Source organism: Hoplias malabaricus, chromosome 3 (genome assembly GCF_029633855.1).
Source record: "Hoplias malabaricus isolate fHopMal1 chromosome 3, fHopMal1.hap1, whole genome shotgun sequence".
Lineage (NCBI taxonomy): Eukaryota > Metazoa > Chordata > Actinopteri > Characiformes > Erythrinidae > Hoplias > Hoplias malabaricus.
This window is the reverse complement of record NC_089802.1, coordinates 17,849,823-17,871,637: the sequence shown is the minus strand read 5'-3', so window position 1 is coordinate 17,871,637 and position 21,815 is coordinate 17,849,823. Positions and strand designations below refer to the sequence as shown.

The following is a 21,815-nucleotide window of genomic DNA, read 5'->3' as shown; positions in this document are numbered from 1 at the left end:
CAGATCAGCCTGGAATTTCCATATGGGCACCTCCTTAATCATGATGTTGACTGATAATTGATTTTTGCTATCGTGTTGATTTTGTTTATACTTTTATATGCAATCAGTGAAAAGAAAACATGAACAACATTTGATTTCTCACATTTAGCTTTATTACATTATAAAAAGCACACATGTAATAGATAATTATAATACAAATACTGCCATTTATTTCTACAGCATCATACTACCAGATTATCTGTTTTAAAGTGCAGTTTTTTAAGAGGCAAATGCAACCACAGATAACTTGGTAACATGTATGTACAGATCTCGTATTCTTGGGTTACCACCAATAAGAAAAGTACAAAATAGTCAGGTCAGTCCTTAGAGGGTATGCTGGAATATACATTCAAATCAGCATAGAAAAATACAGACGAAATTGTCTTCAGTTCTCTTCAGATGTCAACAAGCAATAGGCAAAATTTCAGATATAGGTTGCTGCAGTGTAGATTGATGCAATTACCTTTTCTATGAATATACATCATATTTCAACGGATGAAAAAGGCTTAACAATAGGCACACATTGCCACTTAAGTGCAAAGACTTGATGAAGTGGGATAAATTTAAAATCAAAGTGCTACGAAGTGCTGCATTACTTTGTATACATTTACAAGGTTTGTAGAAACAGCAATAGGTGCGATATGTATTGTCAACAGCAACAAATGGAAGAATACTGCTGATTCATTTTGAATTATGATCTTTGACACAGTCACACTGTTTAGTGGAAAGCTGTTTGTCTGAAACTACACATTACATACAGAGTAAGGACAAAGTTTGCCAAATATTTTAAGATAGTACTCAGACAACACTGACACTTATCTCCCAAAAAAAAGTGCTATTCCAAATATAACAGGTAAAAAATTAACAGAAGTTACAGTAAGGGCGCACTCTCTGAGGGGATGCTAAGAACTATATATGTGCATGCGCTTCATAGTCCACTCAGGTGTCAGTCATCTTCCTGTACCAGTTCAGTTTAAAATCAAATACCCGTTAACTTGTTTAAATTAAGTTCAAGCAAAGTGTATTTTAAAACTTTCTGGATCTTGGTGTTGATTTATTTGGAGGCATCTCACTTACACAAATATGAAAAATGAGAACTTCTAGAGTGAAATAAGCTTTGGAGTGGAAGAAACTTGACAATGCATTCCTTAAAGAACATCTACAACTTCTCAAATAACTGGCAGTGGTGTTTATCAGCAGATAACAGGTATGCCACTTTACTGTTCTCTGTAGTGTTTCAAATGTTTTTATTTGTTTAGATATGGCAATCTTTTTTTTGTCCAAGATTTAAAAATGACAGTAGTTTTACTATAGTGCACATTTGGGTAAGATTCTTAAATCATGTATGGTTCTGAATTTATATACTAAAAAAATTTTTTTAATATATATGATGTGTAATCTGATGAGCACTACTCGAGTTTAGTTTCACGGTGCCCAAGTCTACATTTACAGATTCCCTGTTAAAGGCTTTTTTCAAGCCAAAAGGCTTGAAAGTTGGAACTGTAAAATAGAGAGGTCCTCCTGAACTGACACTAACAGTGCAAGTAAATATGGCATAAATGATGAGTTATTTTCACACTGAGGAAACTTTCCTGTTCTAATTATAAGTGTACTTTGAAATGTTAATGAATGCCACCCAATAGGATGAATTATGTCAAAATGTCCCAACATAGTGCATTTGATCAGAGTCTCAGACTGCTTCTTATTCTCTCTCTCTCTTCTCTGCATGTTCACTCTTTCTCAAGTCTCAGAATTAGAACTCCAGTTCCCAGCTTCTGAAGAAGCCCTTTGCAACCAACGCCTCTCTAAAAGTGACTGTCAGAGAATTGATGGTGACATCTGTCACAGTTACGTCCTCTGGGCCCAGGACTGGCCTCCATTCCTCTTGCGTTGGAAACTCTGGCATTTCTTCGGATCCAGTGATTGAATTCCAACCCTCTGTCTCCATGTTACCTGACGAAGAGAAGCAGCATCCTAATAGGTAAACACAAAATACTGTCATATGCAAATAAGACATCTTCCCAATCAGTGTTTTTACAACAGCATTGTTAGCATCCTGAATGATGTCAAATATTGCAGATTGGATTCTGTGGGTAATTTAATACATTGAATATTTAAAATAAATGGTAGATATAGGTCTTTGCATATAATAATATGTAAAGACCTATCCAGTGTAGTTTTATATAATGATGCATGGTGTAGTATTATCATAATGGTATCGTGTTAGAAGAAAGTGGTGTTTTTTTTTTTTTTTTTTTTTTTTTGTTTTTTTGTTTATTCACAAAACCCACACTGAGAGGCTTACTGATCTGGTACTTTGCCTGGTGCAGTATTTAAATGAGGATTGAAAACAAGGTCAATATGTTGTTGATGCCTGACCTCTGACCAACTGTCATACTTACTGTTTGTAGTGGCCATGTCCGTCTCTATCTCTTCCTCTCTAGTGCTATCCTCTTCCTCATCTTCATCTTCCTCCTCTATCTCTTCTTCCTCCTCTATCCCCTCCCAGTCCTCCACGGATGGGTCTCTGGAGCTCCTCTTTTTCCTTTTGTGCTGGACAAGCTGCTGATAGATGCCACCTCCTTTGGCATGAAACTGCTGGTCCACATGGTGTATCTGTGTGTTAAGGGAGCGAGTGAGAGAGAGGCGCAGACGTGTGGGAGACTTCTCTGCAGCTTTATGTGCACTGCGCAGGTCCATGGTGTAAATGTTCTGAAGTGTAGAGACAGGTGGACAGAAACTTTTAACAGCAATGTTTTCGATGCACGGTGTGGAGAGTTTAGGAATCGGAAGGATCAACAGAGTGAAAGGTCAAGAGAAGGTTTACTGGACATTACCTGCACAAGAAGTCTCTTTGGTTTGGGTCCTCTCTTACGCCAACCCACTGCTCTCTCCCGGTGTTCTCTATTGGCAAATCAGTGAGAGAATCCAGAGATTTGATCATAAACTTCTAAACATGACTTCAAACCCTTTACTAGTTTACTAGCTTCCTGAATTTTAAATAAGCTTACTTCTCTTCGTAGGCTAGAATAAGTCGGGGGTCCAGGATATGCTCCTCAGGCTCCCAGGTGCTGTACCTTTTAAAAAAGAACTTAAAGTGAATACTTAACAAGGTACAAAATATTAATAACAATTTAGAGTTACTGCTGTATTTTTTTAAATACACAAAATGAATATCATCATTTTTGAATATATAGACACTAACAATGATACATTATTACACTTGATAAATTAATAAGCATAAGCAAAATAAATAAAAAAGAGGTGGTTGTGTTTACTCAGCCAGCACTGATTAAAATATGAAAGGCAAGAATTCCATTTAGAATAAAATATAGCAATATGGCTTTTCAAAGAGAATATTGTGTTCTCCTGTCTAGGAAATTACATAGCATTCTGAAGTCACATTGAGATCCAACATGGATTTGCAAACTTCCACAGAATTAAAATACAAAAAATTTGTTGAAGCCAAAATGTGTGACTTAAATACAGTGAACGAAGGTGACCCAGTGGAGAGATGTCATGACAGAATGACATATGCTGTTAATGATGATGCCTAAATCCTTTTCCATCATTTCAAAATAGTTAGACTGAAATGTATGTAAAATGGAACAAAAACACATGACTTAAATTTCATGGTGAGGCAGAGCATATATCACACAGATTACTGACATTTATGTTTTAGATAAATGGGACCAGTGAACTCTGAGTAAAACCTTAAAATATATCAGCTGAAGTCAGGAATGGGCCTGCCAACTACACCATAGCAACAATGTGGCTACTATCATATCAAATAGTTGAACTTGCACATTCATACTTACTTTGGGGGCCACCCTTTCCACTTCAATAAATATTCCACATTCCCCTAAACAGAGAGAGAAATAATTGTTATAATTAAATAAACAGTAAATTTAATGTAATAACCAAAATAATATTTTTGAGTACTAGAAATGCTGTGATTGTATGTATTATCTTATTATCTTTTGTCTAACATAGACCTCATTTTATATAGGGCTGATACATATATCTGGTACGTTCTTAGGTTCATGTTATGAAAACTGTTAATAATGCAATATTTTAAAATTTCATAATCCATACTAAAAATAATAAAAAATAATTTAAAAATATATTAATGAGGCAATTTTATAGTAAATTGTGCCTGCAATATAACATGTTATAAATCAGTATAGAGTGTTTAAATGAAAATGACTAATATTTTAATTAATATAAAAAATAAAACGTTTCCATTTTGGACAAGGAGTTTAATATTCCTCCCTAAGGGTCGCTCGTGCTCAACTTTACTACATTAATGGGATGACGTAATGACGTACGAGCCCTCTGGCGTCAAAGTAAACACAGATGACGAACCAGAAAAAAAAACAGGCTGGTTTTCAGCCAATGAGCTCTCTTACATTTCTCTCTCTCCTCTCTCTCTCTCTCTGTGCAGCGTTACAGATGCATATATATGTAGGGTGAGTATATGAGAGGGAGAGAGAGTAGGGGAGATCTATGACAGAAAGAAGGGGAATGATGACACATACATACACATAGAGCAATTTAAAAAAGGGTCCCTACGCCCTACACAGTACACAAAGAGAATTAAGAAATGTTGTCTAACTAATATCGCACCGAGTGTCCAGTAGGCGCTTGTGCACACGTGGCTGTAACTAAAATGTGTATTTGTAAAACATGTAAAACACGCTGTTTGGGTGCTAGAGACAGTTTTCTGAGATCTGCGTAGTGCACTAAATAGGGAGTAAGGAAACAAATTGAGATGCGGCTGTAGAGTAACGGAGCTTCGTCATTTTCACTCTGACTCGGAGTGTGCGCGCACTCTACAGAAAAGTAGGCTATGCCTCTGTAACCTGCAAAAAATACATTTGTGCCGTTTCTGCTTTCATCTTTCAGCCTAGTAGTAGGTCACTGTGGAACCCGTTGGAAAAGAAGCAGGAATAGAATTATTTGGACCAACAGCTGGTTTCATAACATATCTGCCCGTGCCATGTGATTTCTTTCTCCTGGTTGGACGGAATTAAAAGGCTCCCTTTCAGCATGAGCTTATGTTCATGATGTAAACACCGACCTGCTACAAAAGCCAGCGAATGACAACAATCCTCAGCTAAACAGTTTTCTGTGCCACGCAGTCTAATAAATCTGCAACATGTCTTACCTTCCTCACTCTCTTCTTGATGATGGACTCCACAGCGAACACTTGTTCACCGATAGCCGACAGTTCCATTAGAGACTCCAGAGACGCGCGCTCACGTTTTCAATAAAAACAATGCACTGAAGACGAGCCTCTTTTCGTTCACAAAACTGCAACTCTAGGACAGAATAAAGCGAGCTCTCCGCCGCCGCCGCCTCTCCCCCGCTCCTGTCCACAGCGCTGTTTTCAGCTTCACTTTCACAAGCTCTTTTTTCTTTTTTCTTTCCCTTTCACCCTTCCATTTCCTCGTACTAGATCTTGTGAGTAACAGTGACTTTTAAAATCTGCGACACATCTGCAGCGCGCATCGCGCCCCTGTGTGGTTCATGGCGCGAACTACAACACACACACACACACACACACACGCGGAGACAGGTTTGTTTTTATACACTGTCAGGATGTGGGGTCAAATATGAGTCATTAATGACATAATGGTGTTTAATCTTGACATTACACTTTGATTTTTTTGTAGTTAAAATTAAATTAGTTTCAACGACACAACGTTCTTGCCAAAATAGGTTTTTCACACACATTATTTTGTGTTGTATGCCGTAAACATGCCTCATATATTAAGGATAGTCTGTCCCATTTTTTGTTGTTGCATTAACAGCTGTTACTGGGGAGCATTTACACTAAATGTTGGAACACCTCTTTTAGGTTTTAATTGCATTCAACCAAAATATAATTAGTGAGGTTAGGTACTGGATCAGAAACACTATTCCAACTCATCCCAAATGATATTGAATGGAGTTCAATCACTTCAGAAAATGCAGTTATACTGCTGGGCAGGGGGGAGGACAGGCTAAGGACATCTGTTACAGAGCATGGTGACATTAAGCTCATTTGCAGCTGCTCTCAAAAGAGCTTCCCGTTCTATTGGCCACTGCTAATCTACAGAGATTATATAAGCAGTGAATGCCCAGCTGATCATCTCAGCCACTACTGTTAGAAGTGAGCCATCCACCCATTATCAAGCCCTTGTACAGCTAAGCCTCAATATCAAATTGCTGTTTCCTCCTTTAGCCCTCACTTTGTGGGTTCTGAAATAATGGTTTCGACAGATAGCTGAAATTAAATTGAGGGCATCTTAACATAGCTGAATTGCCAACTGTAAGAATTGTTTACAAATTTCTGGATATAAAATACCCAGCCGTATCATACTAAAGCTGTGATGGAGCTGATGGGGTTGAAATAATTCATGCTGTCACACACCCTTTATTACACACACCCAGGGCTATACAATGAATTTTGCCACTGGATCGAAAAATAATAGGGGGCAAACTATGGGTACACTTCACTTTTTGAAATCAGATATATAGTAATAGTTCTCAAATGGCGTTAGGGCAAGGATGACTTGAAATTATATGTTGTGTTGGACTACTGAAGGGTAGCTAATATTTGTATCATGCTTTACATTAGCACATCACATCTGTGCCAGAAATGACTCCTTTGAGCTTTTTAAATCAGTGGCTCAACTTCAGCTCACATGCAGTGTTATGTCTGTGCCAGAAGTGTTCCAGATCTGTTTAGGGAAGTGTGGGCCAAAAAAAGCATGAAATTGGGACACTTTTTGGCCCACAGCCCTATATTACCATGGCCAGAGGTTGCCCATATCTGCCTGACTGCTATCAAGATGATGTAGTTCTTACACACAATAATAATAATTAAAAAAAGATAAATACGTGCACAGATGCACAATTTAGACCTAGCACTAAGCTTCTCTTTTCCTTTTTTTTATTTGAAGGTGTACAAAGTCAAGACAATGGTTTCAGGCCAAAATACCACCCCAGAGCAGGTATGATTTAAGTGGTGGATCGTTCTCAGTGCTGCAGTGAAAATGATGTGCTGGTCTATTAGTGTCAGTTGCACTGGTACCATTGGATCAGACACAGCAGTGCGACTGGAGATTTTAAACCCCTCAATGTCACTGCAAGACTGAGAATATTTCCTAGCCATCACTGTCCTTCAACCACAGATGAAAGATTGGAGCATTACTAAAACTTGTTCAGCAATAGGATGAGCTACTGTCTCTGGCTTTTACATCTAGAAGGTAGGTGTCTCTTATAAAGCTGACAGTGGGTGGCAGTGTTTTTAAAACTCCAGTTCCACTGCTGTCTCTAATCCACTCGTACCCATGAAACATACACTAAAGAATCAGTGTCATTGCAGTGCTGAGAATGATTCACCACACAAATAATACCTGCAGTGTGCTGGTCCTCTAGGGGTCCTGACCACTGAGGAACAGGATAAAAGTGGGTGAACAGAGCAGGACTGCAGCCTAGAATTGTAGAAGTTTGGATAGATATACTAGCACACTCATTTTTTTCCCCTATATCATCAACAAATTTCTTACTGACTACTAAATGTCAGATCAACAGAGAAAAAAACACACCAGCACCAATAATTGTACATATAAAGACATTTTAATGATGTCACAGCACATCTTGGATTATACTTAAAGTGCCATTACAAGCATTTGCATGGGAAACAAAACAATGGCATGGGCACATTAGGACTGTACCACCCCTGAAAAAGGGATATGGGGGGACTGAGATTGTCATGGCAAAGAAATCAAAAACACTTCTAGTTTTACAAAGCACCCTGTGTATGTAAATGTGGAATGTTCCTTTATTAACAATGATTTTTTTTCTTCCATTATTGTACTTGGGATTTCCTCTTATATGGTTTTTCTAGAATGGAAGAGTTGTCTCGTTTCTGTAGCCAGCGTTACAATGAGTTAAATGTGAGTGCTGCAAGAAAACCTGAGGCATACATTTGGATTTCCCTTTTGAATATTATAATCCTCTCACTCAATGAGCAGTATATACATATCTGATTAATCTAAATAGCAGAAGTGCTGTAAAGTTGGCTTTACCCTCCAGCATAAAGGAACTGTCAAGCGTCACCTAACATGGCGGCTATCTTTTAAATGTCTTTCACTAAAAGGCCTCTTTACTTCATCACAACATCCCCAATCGTTCTTGGAGCTCAATATTTCTGACCGTTCCTGCTTTAGTCACGTGTTCATTTCAACTTCTCAGATTTATAAATCCAGCATTATCAAAACGTTCTTAGAAACATATTCAAATACAGTACAGACTGTTTTGGCAGTTGGACATAAGAAAACATTTTACGATTGAGACTGTATAATCTTCATAAGGCGTAATTCAACTAATTGTAACTTCTCAAAAGAGAAGAATTATAACCATCAGGTAGCAATGGTATAATGTAAGAATAAAAGTGACCATTTTTATTTGATTGTAATTCTTACTCTATAGGAAACTAACATAAATATCCAGTTATTACTGTTCCATGCTGTACTGCTTTATATAAGTCTTATTCATCATTCCCTACATTATTAAACAACATATAAACCACAGTCAGTTAAGGGTGCTACAGGTTCCTTTTTAAGTTTTTTTTTTTTATTATTATTTTTTTTTTTTGCCAGGTTCAAGCTGGGCACACAAAACACCTTCCACTGTGAGTTATAATGTGAGATAAGAGGTTGAGGTGCATGGCAAAAAGTGTATGCAAATCACAGAGTCACATGGGGAGTAAAGAGGTGACACTGGAAAGGCAATATACACATAGAATGCATCACTGATCAGTACTTTTTCTGAAATCAGAAACAGTATGAAACAAAACAGTTAACATATAAAAATGCATCCGATTCCCAAATGACAGAACAAAGTCCATTTAGGAAAGTATAGTGTTATGGTGTGATATCCCTGTGTGTTTATATCCTTTGCTGTTTAAGTCCTCGTCCAGCATTTTGTATTTCTTTGTTGTGTTTGCATTTGTGTGTAAACAAAATCTGGCCAGTGTGCTTTCATGACTGGTAGAGTGCAACTCCATTTGCTCTTTTTTTTTTTTGGTTCCCTGATTGAACCTTACATTCCCTCCTGAGCATGAGCTGAAATAATCCAAGAAAGCTATCGGAAAGATTCAAATATTATCAGACCTCCATGTCTGACGGGCCTCCACCTCCTCAGGCACGACCAACAGGAGTTCACAGTTCTTCCCTCGAAGCTGGTGACGCAAGAACTTCCTGGAACATCATCAAATCATAAATATATTTGGCTGTAAGAAGGCTGTAAGAAAAGCTGGACTAAAATACATATAATAATAATAAACACATTGAGTAGAATTAGTTTCTTAGTACCTGAGTTCATCAGCTGTTCCGATAGCATGAGGACTGCGCAGTTTTGAGTCCAGGTTATAATAGACCCCGCCCACCTCCCTTACACCTATCCAGTGTTGCCGTTTGAGTGGCAGACGCAGAGGTCCCCAACGCAGGTTGGATGGCACATTCAAAATGAAGCCTGTCACATTTGGCAGAGCAATGCTGCAAACATCCCTATGAAAAACATTTCATTTGCATAAATAAACCCATTAAAAACAGACAGGACATCCATACGTCACTGAACATCAGAAGTTAGGAAAGAGGATTTACCTTCTTTTGTCCCACCAGACAGCTTCAAAGCCACGAGTCTGCAGTGCAGCCATGATGACATTGACATCATAGTTGCCATTTCCCAGCATGCTCTTCTTGTGGGGTGTTACCAAAGTACTTGGGGAGAGACTGACAAAAGAGAAAACTTAAAACTGTGTCCAGTTTAGGGGCAGCTGCTGTGGGGGGGGGCACAGCAAGGCCAAAGATTGTGATACTTAATGCATGTCACATGTAATAATTCTATTCTAAAAGTGATTTGTCAATTTATTCTGTTTCATTTAATGCACGGTTGAAGTTTGGCATGAATCAAATAAATTCCTGTGGAGTGTGAAAGCAAAAGACCCTTTATGTATGTGTTGGAAAGGTGTGCTCAAATATTCTCATCTACAAGATGGGGGGGGGGGACTATTTTGAATGACATGTTTAAACCTTAAAAAGCAACAACAATGGAATAATAAAATGTAACAAAGTGTTGACTCTAAAGCGTCCTTGGATTTCTAGAAAGGAGTTATATAAGTGTAATGTTAAACATTAAATAAAACATGATCTGGTGGTTCACATTGTGTACTTTTGATCATTTATGACTACTGATTTGAGAAAAACCTTTTTGTTACCTCCATTACTTTAGGTTAGGTTTGAAACTCTATATACCGTCTAGATGCCACACATTTTATTGGGGTTCCAAATATAGATGCAAAGCCGCACTGGTTTTTCACTACAGCTAACGCTTAACTAAGACAATCATAGGCTGCCATGTCAACCTAAAAGTATACATATTCATTCATTACATTCTGTAACCACTTATACAATTCAGGGTCACGGTGGGTCCGGAGCCTACCCGGAATCATTGGGCGCAAGGCAAAATATACATATTGATGATTATTTTTTTTAAATAATAATAATTTGCCAAATGTTATACTTAACTTCAATATATAGCCACATCTTTTCCCAATCATTTTCCCTAGAATATATTTATGGATCAGCTTCCTGTACATGCTAATCTCACGCACCAATCTGGTTTAACATTCCAATAATTTGATATCTTCTACCATATATATGCAACAATTGTAGCATTAATTGTCTATTTTAAAAAGCTTTGCTCATTGTAATTTTCAACTGAAAGGCTGTAAATGCTGATACAAGTAAAACAGCATGCTCACTCTCACTGACCTCTGGTAGATCTCTTGAAGTGCATCTCTGCTGAAGGCAGCACCGTCCTGGAAGACATTGTTTAGTGCATGCAGAGCACATAACTCTCGACGTTGCTTCTCATGATAGATGGTAGGGGGTCGTAAGGCTGAAGGAGCCATCCTGGCATTTGACCCCTCATCTGCCTCAGGGCCACACCCACCTCCGGTAGCCTCACCTTTCTGCTTGCTCACTTTCCATGGCATACAGCCCAACTCCTGAAAACCACCTACCCCCCTCCCCTTACCAGAACATGGAGTACTCCCCATCCCTGCTGATACTACAGCACAATCATTTCCACATCTTCACAGCTGCCACTCAGGTGCTTCAAGTGTGTGGCAAGGGGAGGGGTAGGTAGTTACACTGAGAGAAGGGAAGCCACCTCAAGTTTTTTATATATAGAGAGAGAGAATCAGTGAAAATTAAGACAATCAGCAGTTGGTAAAATTAGTGGAATCTTCTTCAGATCAGCACTGGTATATCCTTTCTGTGTTCTCCATTTGATTTTCCACTTGTAGACCCACTGAAGTCCAAAGTGTCCACTAGCACAAAGCAGTTCTTTCCATTTTGACTTAGAGTAGAGTGAGGAAGTTTTCCAGCAAAACACATTCAGGAGACTTGACGAAACTCCTCAGTGTTTTTTGTAGGATACTGCTGTCTTATAAGAATAACCTTTAAATAATCTAAAGAGAGAAGGTGGGAAAAAAATCAGTTACAGTTCAAAACTAATTAAACCTAATACATTTATTTATTTACAGCCAACAATGACTATATAAATGAAGCGCTAACCAGTTCAGTAATTTCAACATCATTTTTGACATATGCCATAAAAGTAAATGTCAGCCTAATTTTTTTTATATTGTCATTATATGTATATTTTTCTGATGTGTAAACAATTGTGCAGATCAGTTTAAGAATTTGTTATACAATCAGAAACAGTATGTAACAATATTAAGTCAATTAAATGCATAATATAAATGCTTTATACTGATAAAATAATTAGTTTTTATGTATTTATATAGTTTAAACCATAATAACAGATGAAAGCCCTAAAGCCGGAGCAGGTAATATCTCCAAATTATGTTTCTTTTCTTTTTTTTTTTTTTTTTTTTTTTTAAGTACAAATTACATCCTGATTAAAATCAAGATATCAGGTATTTTAGTAATACAACGGCATGCTTTGTCAAAGAAGGAAAGAAATAGAAACCAATGGTTGTACCCTCTCTTGTAAGCTGTTTTTGAAATGGTCTTTATCAGTCATGTGTGATCATTGCCAATGACGTCACCCATATTATGGTTTTACTCAGACAAGAGAGTATTATTTTTTCCCCAGTCTGACTTATCGCTGCAATCTTTCACAGAGTGCAGTTGTATTGATGAAATGAAGTGACTAACTTACAGTATGGTGCTGACCACAGAATACCTCCAAAATGGCAGTGAAATATTTTAATACGCTTTACGCCATCTGACAAATACAGATCACAAGAACATTAAGACTTTTCTACCAATGAATGTTACTGGAAAGGATGTTCTTAGGAAGTCACTTTGCCATTATTTGTGGACAACGTAAATAATAAGCAACATCCAGGTACTTTAAATGTTCTTTGTTTTTGTGTCCTTGAATATAGGAATGGAATACAGGTGGATGCAAGGACACTCAAGAATGCATACTGAGAAACAGCTGTCGACTCCTCTAGCTGTAGTCAGACAGTGCACCTTCATGGCTCTTGGGGCAGAGTCTTTGGAAGTAGGGCTGAAGGTAGGGGGTGGAATATTTTTTGGTTGGATGTTTCCAAAACTTCTACAAAATTACCTACACCAGCTTTAATTCGCCCACTTTGCTGTAGATCAATAATGTAATGAAGGACAAGGCAATAATGAGTGATAATTCTCCCATCAACTAATTACACAGCTGTCAACACAGTGGCCCAAAACTTCCTCCTGCTGAAGGGTCACACTGTAAAATGAGAAGAAAGCACATAACCGACGTTTAACAATGTCTTATATCATGTGAACCATTACTGAGCATTACAGAGAGAAGCTGAAGAGTGATTTAAACAAACACATTCATCTAGAGCCTCGTTCTCCGATCATTTCTCCAGCATCGCGTTGCCCTTCTCTTCTTTATTTACTTAAAAAACAACGAATATGAAACACGACGCTAACCTCTCTGTCCGCTGTCCTTACACAATGCCGTGGACTTTGAGCTGCTTCTCTCGCGATGAGCTGCCGTTTCTCCCTCTCCTCCACGGTTTGTTTATTCCTTTGTTTCTCTCACTTTTCCTTATAGCTCTTTTTTTCATCATGGGCATGCGCAAGACGTCATCCGCTTTCTGCTGCCTTGTTGCGTTACGTCATGAAAAACTTGTGTATTTTAGCCCCGCCCCTCTGCCTCTGCACAGCAGCTGATTAAACATGCTTAATGGGCCACTTTTTAATTTAAAGACTCCATACCCAGCATTTTTTATGAGCTCTGACCGAAATGGTTCCCTTGTTTAATCATTCAGTGACCGTTATGGCTGTGTCTGAAACGTCCTAAACGCTGTCTGCTGAAGCAGTTATTTGAAGAAAGGCACAGATCAAGGTACAAACTGAATGCTGAATGTTGCAGCATAAAAGTATCCTTTCCTCTGTGGGCAAGAACCATATCTGGTAGTTTCATGGTCAGAGAGCTGTGTTCTCCACAAACAGGCCAAAACACACCTTCAGATAAATTTATGTAATTAATTTTATTAATACACAGTGAAAATCTGAAGAAAATGAAAATAAATAAGTACAATAAAAGCTCAACAGAGATCCTAATAACTCAATCCTTAATTAGCAGTTTTATACATTCTTACTAGGCTTCAGGTTAGCTCAAAGGAAGTAGAACTGCTTCCTCAACACAGTCTAGAACCCCCTATTAGAAATTTCAAGCAGGTACGTTTTAGGTATGGATTATAACCAGATTCAACATTACATTTATGCTCTATTGGCCAGTCTTTTAGAACCAGGATCTGAGATATGTTTACTCCTCAGTTTATTATTAATATTGAAACAGGTATCAAAGTGTGAAGTGTGGTGGTGGTGTGTAAGTGTGTGTTGTGTCGGTATGAATGGATAAGACACACCAGTGATGCTGGAGTTTTTAAACACTGTGTACACTCACTGTCCAGAGACACACATAATTTGTTGGTCCATCTTGTAGATGTAAAGTTAGAGATAGCAGCTCATATGTTCCTGCAGTTTGTGTTGGTTATTCTTTAGTCTTTCGTCAGTGGTCACTGGACACTGCCCCTATGATACTGCTGGCTGAATATTGTGGCTTAGTGGACGATTCTCAGTTCTGCAGTGACACTGATGGTTTTAAAAACACACACTAACACCTCACCAAATCAGTGTCACTGCAGTGCTGTGAATGATTTACTATCCAAATCATACCTGCTCTGTCGTTGTCCCGTGGGGACACGGACCATTGGCCACTGGGTGTAAGGAGGCAAATGAACTATGCAGAACAACAAATGGACTACAGTCTATGATTGCAGAATTGCACTGTTCCTGTATGGTCAGAGGAGCTGAGAGATTGGACTGTGTGGTCATGTTACTATGGCTTATAGTTCAATTCATCCATCCATCCATTATCCACCACTTATCCGGGTCTGGGTCGCGGGGGAAGCAGTCTGAGTAAAGAAACCCAGACCTCCCTCTCCCCAGCCATTCCTTCTAGTTCTTCCGGGGATATACTGAGGCCTTCCCAGGCCAGTCGAGACATGTTGTCTCTCCAGCGTGTTCTTGGTCTTCCCCGGGGCCTCCTCCTCGTTGGACATGCCCGGAACACCTCACCAGGAAGACGTCCGGGGAGGCATTCGGACCAGATGCCCGAACCACCTCAACTGACTCCTCTCAGCGTGGAGGAGCAGCTGCTCCACTCCGAGTCTCTCCCAGATGTCCGAGCTCCTAACCCTGTCTCTAAGGGAGACTCCAGACATCCTGCGGAGAAAACTAATTTCAGCCATTTGTACCCGTGATCTCATTCTTTCGCTCACTACATAAATGCTCATGACCATAGGTGAGGGTTCACACTCGGCTGCAAATTGGTCCAGCAAGAGCTGGAGCTGGAGGCCAACAAAACCACATCATCTGCCAAAGCAGACATGGGATCCTGAGACCACCGAACCAGACACCTTCTGCCACAGAAATTCTGTCCAACTCCATCTTACTGCCATCCATACGAACCACACTCCTGCTCTGTTTATATAGGGACTGGATAGCTCATAGCAAAGAGCCCAGTACCCCATACTCCCAGAGCATCCCCCACAGAATATCCCGAGGGACATGGTTGAATGCTTTCTCCAGTTCCACAAAACACATGTAGACTGATTGCGCAAACTCCCATGCACCCACCAGGAACCTAGCAAGGGTAAAGAGCTGGTCCTGTGTTCCATGACCGCGGTGGAATCCGTATTGTTCCTCCTGGATCTGAGGTTCAACTACAAGTTGGACTCTCTTCTCCAGTATCCCCGCATAGACCTTACCAGGGAGGCTGAGGAGTGTGATCCCCCTATAGTCCCTCTTCTTAAAAAGGGGAACCACCACCCCAGTCTGCCAGTCCAGAGGCACTGCCCCTGATGCCCACGCGATGTTGTAGAGACGTGTCAGCCAGGACAGCCCCACAACATCCAGAGCCCACAACTGCACTCACAAAAATATGGCAGCTCTCACCAAGGTGTGTACACTGCTTTGTAAACAAACAGATGATATATTCAGCTCAGCACAAAGGAGAAATACATTTACATAGACTTCATATTTCCATAAAAGTAAGCTGATTGTTGGTCATCAGTAATCAAGGGGCAGCGTGGCTCTTCAAAGGCTTTGTGTCTCTTATCTGAAACTCAGAACATTTCTTCCAGTCTGACTGTCCTTGAACCTCAAAGGAAGGCCAAAACCTCCCCTTCATAACCTCTCTCCCCTTTCACTCCGCATCTGTGGGGGCTACAGAGCCAGTCATGTTGGCCAGGCCCTAACCTTGAGAATGATAATGCAATGCTCATTCCCCTCTATCTTCTGCGGGCTGTTTTATCCCAAAGTATGAATGGTGCAAGAGAAATGCCCCTTCCCTTGTATCTCCTCTGATCTTGAAAGACCTTTAATACACAGGAAGCATTGTACTGTGATCAGTTGACAGCTCAGCACCTCTCTTCAGCCGAGTGTCTAGAACATATGGCCACAGGTCAGATGATACGACTATGAAGTCGATCATCAAAATGCGCCCCAGACTACCACTCGAAACAAAATGCACCAGAATGGCTTATAGTTGCATATTAAAAAAAATAAATGCATCTTTAATATGGCTTATTGTTGCATTTTAAAAAATGAAATTTGCCATCAAATTAAATCAGATGAATAGCATAAGTCCAACCATCTTCATATTATCAAGAAAAAAACTAGGAAATCTGTTATACTGCTTAGTATTGTACATGAGCATGATTTATTCTAGCCTTTATTACATTTACATTCAAATATTATTACTTTTCACACTACACTTCATTTAAGTATTAGTTTGCCAAATGTCTGCTACACTAGCAATCTTTATGTTGGAGAGTTTATCCCTGAAAGAGAGAGACAGAGGTGTGCACAGCCGAAGTACCCAAGGCCAAGCTGAAGCATTTTAATCAGACGTACAATTAATTTAAGTGAACATTTCAAAAGAATTGATTCATGGTCACTACGGAATGGCTGACATTAAATAGAACACTAAACAGAACAAGTTAACATTTAAGCAGTGGGTGCAAATCTTGATACAACTATGAATTTTTCCCCACAGAAGTCTATTTTAGCCTTGGTTGGGGTTAAAACCCCAAGAGTTATTGTTCAAACTTTCTGTTACTCAGAAACTGAGTGGCTCACCATGGCCCTTTGTTTTGGAAATGTTTGTGGCACCACTGGTTCAAGCTGGCTTTAATTAGAGCAGGTAATAATTGGCATTGGCATTGGCATTAGAAAAAAAAATGAAATATTTAAATTTAACCTTTACTGAAATTCAGCTTCTTTAAAGTGAGCCTACTTTTTTACAGGTGTCCAGTGTTAGTATAATCTCCATAAAAGCATTGACAATAGAATGGGTCATTCTAGAGCAGTTTCAAATTAGTATAAATGTCAGCAAGCTCTGTAGTATTGGTCTGTAGAGCATGGGATCTCTTTTCCCTGGAGTGGTAAGGCACCATCCAATATCTCTGGGCTAAGTCAGAGTGACAGAACTTACTAATGACCTCACTGGCTGAATGCAATGAAACTGTCATAGCAATGTTCCAACATCCAGTGTAAACCATTAATAAAACAGAATACTGTTACTGTAGCAAAGGTGGACAGAATCCCCAAGGATTTCCAAAGGAATGTCGCATGACCATATGTCCATAAACATATAGTGTAGCTCTTACACTCTGAATAATTTTAGGAATCATTTACTGTTTGTAATTCTTTTTGAAAATTAAATATTTGACAGACAGTGATGTTCCACAATTTAATTAATGAACTTAAGCTTTATTCTTTAACATTTTTTTATAAAGAAATGACTGTAATTACACATATATAGATGTACATTTACTACACAAGACAAAAGACAAATAAGTACATATTAATACTGTTAGGCAAGTATGCTACAAATGTGGTCAGTTTACAATACTCTTTATCTAATACTTATTTGGCATGTTGCTGAAAGGGTATGTACATAATTTAAAACAATCTTGATTTTGTGCAATAACATTTTATTTTTTTACTACAGAAAGAATACATTTTCCAGTATGTAATGCATATACATTAACAGCCACCATAGCCTACTTGTTTCAAATGAGCAGTGAATTTACTGTGAATTATTTGTTTATTGTGAATATTCATTCATTCATTCACCTTCTGTAACCATTCCATCCTTATCAGAGTTGTGTCACTCAGACCCTCACGGATTTGGACAATTTCACACAGCCTATCTACCTTCCTGCATGTGTTTTTGGACTGTGGGTGAAGGCAAGGATTCAAACCCAGGACTGATAGTGAATATGTTCTGGAAATTCTGGAAGAGCACTAGTCTTTGAAAATGGCATTTTAATGTTATCAAAATAAGTAATCATAAACAAGTAATTATTTGTATATTTAAGAATATTCATATTCTTATTTATTTCTGAGTTTTTTGTATTTGTATTCCAATTATTTTATTATAGTTTCAGTAATTTTTATGTAATTTGACCCTGTTTTAGTTTCCTTATAATTCTTTTGGTTTAATTATCCTTTTGGTTACAATTTGAATTAGTTTTATATTTTCTGTTCTTTGTGTATTTGTATTATTCATGTTTTTAATATTTTATATTTCCTTGATTTATTTATATTACCTGTTACATATATACATTATAATTTTACCTTTACTTGATTTGAGTTATATTTATTATTACTAAATGTACTTTTATTATCTGACATATTTTCAACTTATCAACTCTATATTGTATATAGCTTTACAATATATTGTAAATGAGGGTCAGCCTCAATTGTACTCTGATGGTTAAATAAAGGTTGATTGATAGATAGTGCTTGGCACAAAAAAGGTTTCTAGCTTGTTTTGTGTACTCTGCCAATGACAACAGAATACAGTACAAAAACTGATAAAAAAATCTAATTATAAATTTGCTTTGCCTATTGCAGCCTTCTTCACAAATGACAAGTGTTTTTTTTTCTACTGCCTTAGAAGAAAACAATGGATATGTTCAAAAAATGCATATTACTGTTAATAAACACATGTATACACTTTGTTTCCGGTTGAAAGACTATTTACCTTTCCCATCCAGTTTCTTAGCTAGCTGGAATGCCATGTCATTTAGCAGTTGTGTTCTCACTTCATCTTCCTGTCGCTGAAACTCGTGAATATAATGACCCTTCTTGGCTCTCATGTCCACAACCCTGTCCAGCAGCCTCCGGCCCTCAGCCATCCTACTGTCCATAGAGCGACTTGGACTGATGTTAACTAATTCAACTCTGTTACCACACAGAGGGAGAGCGGCTTTTATTCCTCGATAGTCTTCTTCAAGGAGCTGTTCAAGTGTAGAAGAAGCACCCCATGGGCTTGCATAAGTGAAAACCACCAGCACGTAGTTGGCTGCCTCCTCCCCAACTAAATTTAGTAACTTTGCCAAGAAGTCACATGCACTCATTTGGTAAACTTTATCCAAATATGTGGTTGGAATCACAAGCAGAAAGGCATGAGGCCCTGGAGAGGCCAACTGAAGGCTCCTTAAGGTTTGCTGGGCTCGTTGTCTTACAGCAAGAGTAACACCAAGAAGATCAGGAGTTTCAACAACAGTTACTTCTCTGCCATCTACCATTGCTCTCCAAGCAGTGCTCTCCAGATCTGGGGCTAAGGCCCCTGCACTGTACCCTAGTAAACTGTCTCTCAGGCTGCCACACACTCCCCTACTTGTGCCCAGGAGAAATAACCGAAGCCCAGGGTCTCTGATGTGAGGTCTTAAAGCCTTGGTGATATTTAAAGGTTCTGCATTGGAGACAGTAGTTTCAGAGAACCCTGTAAGTAATCAGACAACACACAGAGTATATTAGTGCACAGCATTGTCATTGTTTTTTAATGTTTTGATCCTGAGCACGCTTCTGCCATTAGGCTGTAGGTTTTATTTTTAATAAAGGCTATTTTGCTCAGCACAGTGGTGTTCAGGAATGTACTTTATGGCTTATTGGAATGGTTTTGTCGGCAGTGACTCTTGGCTGTCTCTCCCTCTCCTTTAGCCACAAAACACATTAACTTGCCATTAAGGATGAATGGTGGCTCTACTTTCGAGGTTTGAACCCCATAGAGCACACAATAATTCATACAGTGACAGATTATGTTTATATATAATAAAATTATATTTTAAATTATATATTAAAATATACAACAAAAATTAAATTGCAAGGTGCAATAGATAATGTGGCATGGAGAAGTTTTAATGATTATTTGAAAGGTACAGTACCTGGTTGGAAAGAAATAGTGGAGGATCAACTGGAGTGGAGTATAAACAGGCTAGGTTAGCTGTTTCAGTAAACGAAATAAATTATTTTGCATTTCTAAATTTATTTCATAGACACCCAAACAAGCACAATATGACTTCAGATCCACCACACATACCCCTGATGTGAAGGGTAATAGAAAGGGTAAGAAAAAAATAATAAAAGGAAGTGCTCAATTTTGATGTTATTACCAGATGCAGTTACCTGCAAAAGCCTTGAAGGCATCAGGTACCCAGCTGATTTTGGAGAACGAGGACAACAGGACTATAACAGACACAAGCACAGAAAAGACGTGAAATAAGATTCTTTGCACATAATTTGAATAAAGAGGTACCATTTTAAAATAAGGCTGCAATTATCAAGGTTTATAAATTGTTTGAAAACTTGGTTTATTACAAGGTTATTTATTAGATTGTAAACACTTTAAAAGTCATTAATAAACATTTGTAACAGTGCAAAGGTGACCTCTTTTTTGTCTAATATCGAAAGTGCCAAGATATAGAATAAGCTAAGACCAGAGAATGTGAATTTAGTTGTTTCACATGTTAAGATACACCACATTATCATTAATGTATAAAACAACACACTGTTAGTGGTTACTTTATTACATTATTAAACATATTAACAAATATGTGCTGAAGATGACAAAGTATGGTCAGTATTTCACAAGAACTGAGGTTTAAATGTAGATGGATGTGGGTTCACTATTTGGCTATTTGAGCAACAGGTCACTGTTGCCTTTTGTGTTATAACGGATTATTAATTAGTATTAATGTATTAATTGTAATTAATATAGAGATTTTAAACCATATATAGACCTTAATGAGTCTGAATAGTCTTATTCTAATGTTAAAAAAATACTAAGTGTTGTGTCTCACCAGCAAAATAGCTCCATAAATGCGTTGACCATCTCAGTATGGTGAATAAACCTGGAATGCAGAACATGGGACTAAGAAATCATTCAACACTGAAGATTCTATATAAAGAAAAAGCAGTGAGCACCATACCACGAGCCACGTACACAATGTTACTCAACACGCTCCACAGGAAAGACAGTCCTACGAAAAGGAGTAAAAGATATACACGGTCATGTTCAAACACACTTACTCTCCATTCTCTCTGCTCCACTGACCTCACAGGAGCACTATGTAGTCATACAATTACAAACCGTAGATGACCTTTTGCTCTGCTTATTTGTTTGCCCTTGTTTTACCGTGTTCTTCAATGATCAGGACCCTCACAGACCAAATCTGCAGCAGTCTGATCTTCTCATACCATTTAAACACAACACACATGATAACTGCAGCGATGTATCTAAATCATACCTGCTCTGTGGTGGTCATCTGTACGGTCCTGACCATTAAAGAACACTATGAAAGTGGGCAAACAAAATATACAAAGCAACAGATGGAATACAGTTTCTAATGGTACAACTACAAAGCACTGCTTTATCCCCCAATACAGGGCTTAGAAAAAATAAAAGTGAACATATATATTTTGACATTTTATGTACTTACCTGAGACAGAGAATATGAAACTTGGCCATCTAATCAAAGCTGGGAGAAACATAGGAATGTGGGAAAAATTTATCAATCTCCAGAAGGTATTTTTCATTTGCTGTTATGTCTCTAACTTATACGGTCTAAGTTCATACAGGTAAAAAGAGGCAAAATATATTTATTTACAGAGCATGAAGTACTGTTAAATACCTGTAATTCCTTACTTACATTGGCTTTGCAGGAATAGATTTTTAGGCCTATTTAACTAGTATAAAAAAACTCAGTAATATTTTTTCATACATGTACATTCACATTAAAATCTGTTTGTTATTATCATGAAAATAAGTGCATTTTTAAAGATGTGAGTTTACCTTGCGATACTCTGTACAGAAGATAACAAATCACTGCAAGC

General features: G+C 38.2%; 2 protein-coding genes across 4 annotated transcripts; both read right to left on the bottom strand.

Annotated features, from left to right (window-relative positions):
• Positions 1-142: 142 nt before the first annotated feature.
• On the bottom strand, positions 143-5,523 carry cbx7b (chromobox homolog 7b). Of its 3 annotated transcripts, none has more exons than XM_066665527.1 (6): positions 5,207-5,523; positions 3,858-3,901; positions 3,051-3,116; positions 2,877-2,943; positions 2,442-2,751; positions 143-2,013 (listed from the first exon to the last, which is right to left on the bottom strand). In XM_066665527.1, exons 1-6 carry the CDS (start codon positions 5,273-5,275, stop codon positions 1,793-1,795), a joined length of 777 nt encoding a protein of 258 aa, XP_066521624.1. In that variant the 5' UTR covers positions 5,276-5,523; the 3' UTR covers positions 143-1,792. The 3 variants fall into 3 exon arrangements, with proteins under 3 accessions (XP_066521624.1, XP_066521625.1, XP_066521626.1); XM_066665528.1 differs by having other exon boundaries at positions 143-1,992; XM_066665529.1 differs by having other exon boundaries at positions 2,442-2,655.
• A 2,156-nt stretch (positions 5,524-7,679) lies between these two features.
• On the bottom strand, positions 7,680-13,202 carry josd1 (Josephin domain containing 1). Its single transcript, XM_066662663.1, has 5 exons — positions 13,050-13,202; positions 10,866-11,566; positions 9,696-9,824; positions 9,405-9,599; positions 7,680-9,290 (listed from the first exon to the last, which is right to left on the bottom strand). The coding sequence occupies exons 2-5, from the start codon at positions 11,150-11,152 to the stop codon at positions 9,188-9,190; spliced, it is 714 nt and encodes a 237-aa protein (XP_066518760.1). The 5' UTR covers positions 11,153-11,566; positions 13,050-13,202; the 3' UTR covers positions 7,680-9,187.
• Positions 13,203-21,815: the final 8,613 nt, after the last annotated feature.

What these genes read in the sequence shown, in the direction of transcription:
- cbx7b (XM_066665527.1), bottom strand. Translation starts at nt 5,275, where the DNA reads ATGGAACTGTCGGCTATCGGTGAACAAGTGTTCGCTGTGGAGTCCATC. An exon ending in TCAAGAAGAGAGTGAGGAAG is followed by an intron (nt 3,902 to 5,206) that starts GTAAGACATGTT and finishes CTCTCTGTTTAG; the next exon opens with GGGAATGTGGAATATTTATT. An exon ending in ATTCTAGCCTACGAAGAGAA is followed by an intron (nt 2,944 to 3,050) that starts GTAAGCTTATTT and finishes ATTTGCCAATAG; the next exon opens with AGAACACCGGGAGAGAGCAG.
- josd1 (XM_066662663.1), bottom strand. Translation starts at nt 11,152, where the DNA reads ATGGGGAGTACTCCATGTTCTGGTAAGGGGAGGGGGGTAGGTGGTTTT. An exon ending in CTTCAAGAGATCTACCAGAG is followed by an intron (nt 9,825 to 10,865) that starts GTCAGTGAGAGT and finishes CTCTTTTGTCAG; the next exon opens with TCTCTCCCCAAGTACTTTGG. An exon ending in GGAACAGCTGATGAACTCAG is followed by an intron (nt 9,291 to 9,404) that starts GTACTAAGAAAC and finishes ATGATGTTCCAG; the next exon opens with GAAGTTCTTGCGTCACCAGC.